Here is a 5,576-nt window from a genome sequence, read left to right on the forward strand (position 1 = left end):
GAGGTGGCACTGCAAAGGAAGAAGCCAGTGTTCCTCGTCTGATACAGTCCACAGGTTCAGGCATTTGTATACATGTTATTTAAGCAGTCCTGTAAGCTTGGAATGCCTCTCTTCCCTAAACCCACATGCATGTTTATATTATGCTCATGAGCAGGAGAGGCTGTACAAAAGTGGTGGTCCTGTAAATCAGCCCAAAGGCCCATTTAGTCTAGTATTTTGCTTCCAAAAGCAGTTGGCCAGAAGTCTCTGGTGGCTTGCTGACAGGACAGGAAGGTCCTGCCAGTTTGGTGTAGTGGTTAAGTGTGTGGACTCTAATCTGGGAGAACCGGGTTTGATTCCCCACTCCTCCACTTGCACCTGCTGATGTGACCTTGGGTCAGTCACAAGCTCCGGCACAGCTGTCCTTGAAAAAGAGCAGTTTGTGTCAGAGTTCTCTCAGCCCCACCCACCTCACAGGGTGTCTGTTGTGGGGAGGGGAAGGGAAAGGAGTTTGTAAGCCGCTCTGAGACTCCAAGTGAAGGGCGGGGTATAAATCCAATCTCTTCTCTTCTTCTTCTCTCTTTCCCCAGGTGTCTTACTACAACATCCAGTTATTTGTGGCTAATAATATACATGAAGCTGCCTGATATTGAATCATACATCGGTCCTGCAGCGTCCGTATTGTCTGCTCAGACCTGCAGGAGCTCTCCTGTGTCTCATGCAGATGTCTTTCACATCACCTACTTCCTTGCTCTTTCAACTGGAGATGCTGAGGATGGAGCCTGGGACTACTGCCATATTTCACTGCAAGCAATTCTAAAAATTAATTCAGGTAAGACTGAAATGCTCTGGCCTGTAAGGTCCAGGCTAGCCTGATCTCATGAAGTCTCAGAAGCCTAGCAGGGTTGGCCCTGCTTCATATTTGGATGGGAGACCACCAAGAAGTCCAGGGTTGCTTTGCAGAGGGAGGTAACAACAAACCATCTCTTGTCTTGAAAACTCTATGGGGTAGCCATGAGGTCTGTGACTTGGTGGAACTTTCCACTACCACCAAGTCCAAAACAATTTTGCATGGGTCATCTGAGGATAAGAACATAAGAACATAAGAGACGCCAATGTTGGATCAGGCCAAAGGCCCATCCAGTCCAACACTCAGTGTCACACAGTGGCCAGAAATACCAGTGCCATCAGGAGGTCCACCAGTGGGGCCAGGACATTAGAAGCCCTCCCACTGTTGATTCCCCCAAGGATAATGCTGGGATTGTCAGCTTTGTGAATCCATTCTTCATTAGGGTCTGGTGGACACAGAACATTTTGCTGGACCCTCTATTTGCGATTTAAAAAGTCCAAGCTGTTTACCATAATGAGATTTAGAAAGATCCTCCAGATTTCCCAAGGCACTGATTCCCAACCATTTATGAAGGGGAAAAAAATTGTTTATTTTACATATCATAAAACTTGGACATAGAGGCCCTAACTGCGGCCACTCCATCAGCCATATTTATTTATTTGTCTATTTATTTATTTTCTCAAATTTTTACCCTGCCAAGGCCAGCTCAGGGCGGCTTACATAAAATCAGCATATATATGCAATTAAAACATTTAAACCAAGCTAAAACTAATTAACAATTACACAATAAGTGCTAATTTGTTGTTGTAACTGAGTCAATGATGGCTACTATATAAGTTCTTTCTTCCCATAACTGGCTCCTAGATCTATTTAGGTTATCTTCCAGGTGGTTGGCACAGGCTGATATTATAAATTCCAGAGACAACAGGGCTTCCTATCTTTTGACAACTAGTTGTTACTAAAGTTCAGTGGTGTTCAATGGTGCTCAATGGTGGCAGTGGCTCCATAAGCCTGGCGGAAGAGCTCCGTTTTTAGGCCCTGCAGAACTGTAAAAGGTCTTAACATCAAGCCCTTCCTCAGGGATTAATTAATTCTTTATTAACTACATAGTCTTTTGGGGTATGTTTTGATGCCGAATGCCACTGAGAAAGATGTTATTTCAGCTCTTTGCTGTAGTCACTTCTCTTCTCCCTTTTAGACCCCTTCTGCTGTGTCCTTAAGCCACGAAACAGGCCAAATCACCTCACACAGAGCCTCTCCCATAACCAGGCAGCTGGGAGAAGGGTCAGGCTGTTTGGCCGATAGCAGTATAGAGTTCTGTGCTTTCAAAATGGACATTCATTCAGCTGTCTGGGTAAACTGGAAAAGACTTGAAGATCTTTTCGTGTTGTTGATACTCCTGGGAACAAATATTTTAAAATAAAGATTTCTAGTCATGTTTTTAGAATACTGCAAGAATTTCCTGTTTTACTTACAACGGTGATGTTTTCACATAGCTGACATTTCCACTAGGCTTGGGACACTCTGGGCTAACACACTGAAAGCCTCCTCCTGTGTTAATGCACATTGTTCCTCTTGTGCAGTTGTGCAGCGAGAGACCACATTCATCTATATCTGCAAAACAAAGGGGAATGTAAAGACCGTGGCACCTGTTCCTATGGGTTAGGATTCGTGCACAGCAGAATAGCCATGAAAGAGGAGTGCGGAACATGATCTCCATCCATTTTCCGTTTATTTATCAAACTTATATCCCACTCCCTTCCCCCAAACAGGACTTGGGGTGGCTAGCAGCATATAAAATACACCAAATAAAAACAATATAAAAGATACAATAAATGAACTTTAAAAATATAAAAATGAATAAAACTCTATCTCCGTTACTGCAATGTAGTCTATGTGGGGCTGTCCTTGAAGACAACCCAGTGGCTATTAGCCACAAGGTATAGATGGAACACTATGTCTGGGGCAGTGGTGCTCTGTATGCTTGGTGCTTGGGGGGGGCAAGAGTGGGAGGGCTGCTGGAATTCTGCCTTCGCTGGTAGACCTGATGGCACCTGGTGTTTTTGGCCACTGTGTGACACAGTGTTGGACTGGATGGGCCATTGGCCTGATCCAACATGACTTCTCTTATGTTCTTATGTTCTAACCTGGAATCTACAACTGGTCCAGAATGCAGTAGCCCAGCTACTGTCAGGGGCTAGCTGCCAGGAACATATGTTGCCCATTTTGAAACAGCTACATTGGCTGCCAGTTTCTGTTTCTGAGTTTAATTCATGGTGCTCGTTATGACCTTTATAGCACTTAATCGCATATTTGAAAGAATGTCTCCTTCCATATGTCCCTGTGCACCAACTTATGGTAATCAGGCAGCCATTGGTTGGCTATCCCACCCCTTCTGGTGGCCCATGTGGCTGTAGCCAGAGTCTGGGCCTTTTCTGATGGCTCCGACTCAGTGGAATGGGCTCCCTAAAGAGGTGGGGAGGCCCCTCTCCTTGGAGATCTTCAGGAGGTGCGGTAAGGCCTGCCTGTCAAGTTTTTTGAGGGAGTCTGAATTGGCAGGCATCTTTTAAGGAAGGGAGAGGAGAGAGATTTGGGGTTTGCTATTTTATTTTTGGTTTTAAACTGAAACTGTTTGTAACAATTTTTGTAAGCCTCCTTGAACCACAAGGAGATGTGAGATATAAATGTTTTATTATTATTATTTATTCCATTTGTTAATTTCCCTATTCCCAGCTTGTGCCAGGCTCTGTTATTTATTAAATAACAAATAATACATTCCTGCAATTGTGAACACATTCAATAAACTACCGGTAACATCTAGTGTCTTCTGTATTACAGCATTCCATATTCTGAATCATAGGTTTTTGAGCAGTATTCATCAGTCATTTGACATCTGTAGATTTCTGATATTCCAACAATCTACTTAATTTAAGCCGTTCCCTTACTTTATCTATCCCCTCTTTCCCCTCTTTGGGGGAGCACCCGTTGTCTCTGATCTCTAGCAAAAACTAATTGTATTCCAAACAAACACCTGCATTCCCTTTGGAACCATTACGATATAATTAAACAATCATCTTTCTGGAAGGCAAGGAAGGTCTATACTTTACCCTGGTGACAGCACTTTGGAAACCATTTTCCAAACTCTTTGGGCAAGAATGCACTTTTACCATATATGATAGACAGGTGTGTTTTGCTTATTGCAAAACCAAGGCTTGCTTTCCATCTATTTTTAAAAACATAGCTAATTTCCCAGGGAAGACGCTTTTGCTCAGCTCACCAGGTGTGCAAGCCTGAAGCTTTTCCAGGGCACATTTCCCTCAAATGCACCCTCAAGACAAGATCTAACAGGAAATAATCTGGAGGCATGTGATGCAACAACCTGGAGGGAAGACCTCCCTGGAGTCCCATGTGTTATGTATTGAGATGTATATAACTGCTATGTGAATGTAAATACTGATATGTGAATTGCCTGATTGAGATGCCATGCTGAGCTTCATCCTGGGCTAGGATCCTAATGTAACCAATAGGAGCCCTAGCCCAGAGAGTGTCAACCAATCACGCAGTAAAGCGGGACCGCTTGTGATTGGACGTTATTGCTTCAACCTCATAGGTTGTGATTTGTACAGAGGGTGTGGCTACACTAGCCGGGAATGTTTAAAAGCAGGCCAGCTTCTGTGTAAAGCTGTCCTGGCTGACTGATCGTTGTACCGAGTTCGGAGAAGTAACAGAGCTGAAGAATAAACCGCATTCTTGCTGAATCACTCTCCGACTTCTTTGTTAAGCACACGACTTAACAATTGGCGACGAGGATGGGATCCTAGTGCGGGTAGGCAGCCCCGCTAGAACAGACCCCATGTCGGACAACGAGGAGATCGCCGAGGCCGGCCAGCCACAGGCTCCACCCGCTCTGGTGGCTCCGCCTGTGCGCATAACGATGGCCGCGAGCAGCCAGAAGTTCGAATGTTTCGACCCGACTACTGAAGACTGGGACTCTTACCTCACCAGGTTTGAGTTCCATCTGGAGGCGAATGACATCACGACGGAAGAGAAGAAGAGGGCGACTCTACTCAGCTCGTGTGGAAAGAGCGTTTTTGACATCGCCCGGTCACTGGTGGCGCCAGATGACCTCAAAACTGTATCCTTTAAAAATGTGACAGACAAGCTGAAATCACATTTCTCTCCACAGCCGTCGGAAATCGCCTGCAGGCACGCTTTTTACAAGCGAGGTCAGAATGCGAACGAGCCCATAGCTGAGTACGTTGCAGCTCTTCGCAAGGCAGCACGGCCTTGCAACTTCGCGAATGTGGAGGAGGCCCTCCGAGATCGCCTCGTTTGTGGTCTGAGAGACGAGCGACTGCAGCAACGCTTGTTCGCAAGAACTACACTAACGTGGGCCATCGCCTATGCCGAGGCTGTCGCCGCGGAAGCTGCTGACAGGTCAACCAGGGAAGTGAGACAACGGGTCGCCACAGCTGATCAACGCGTCCACCAGCAGAGGGCTAACGACGCAAGCAGCGACTCCGATGATGACGTCTGCAAAGTGAAGGCGGGAACGTCCAAGCGGACCCAACGGAAGCCTGCCGAGTGTACAGCATGCGACGGTTGCGGCGGGAAACATCGGCGCGAGCGTTGCTGGGCAAGGGACCTCGACTGCCGGTCATGCGGGAAGCGGGGGCATGTTGCCCGGGTGTGCAGAGCAGCGAACAAGTCGTCACCCGCATCATCGCCCCGACGGCACCAACGTCCC

At 46.5% G+C, this 5,576-nt stretch overlaps 1 protein-coding gene across 1 annotated transcript in view; it reads right to left on the minus strand.

The window, feature by feature from the left end:
- Positions 1 to 2,300: 2,300 nt before the first annotated feature.
- Positions 2,301 to 5,576, minus strand: part of FBLN7 (fibulin 7) — a 35,272-nt gene continuing 31,996 nt past the window's right edge. The window contains exon 7 of the mRNA XM_015416130.1: positions 2,301 to 2,443. Within this exon, the coding sequence (XP_015271616.1) occupies positions 2,301 to 2,443 (143 nt within the window). The remainder of the gene's footprint in view (positions 2,444 to 5,576) is intronic.

This window comes from Gekko japonicus, unplaced genomic scaffold (genome assembly GCF_001447785.1).
Source record: "Gekko japonicus isolate JY-2015 unplaced genomic scaffold, Gekko_japonicus_V1.1 scaffold339, whole genome shotgun sequence".
Classification (NCBI taxonomy): Eukaryota; Metazoa; Chordata; class Lepidosauria; order Squamata; family Gekkonidae; genus Gekko; species Gekko japonicus.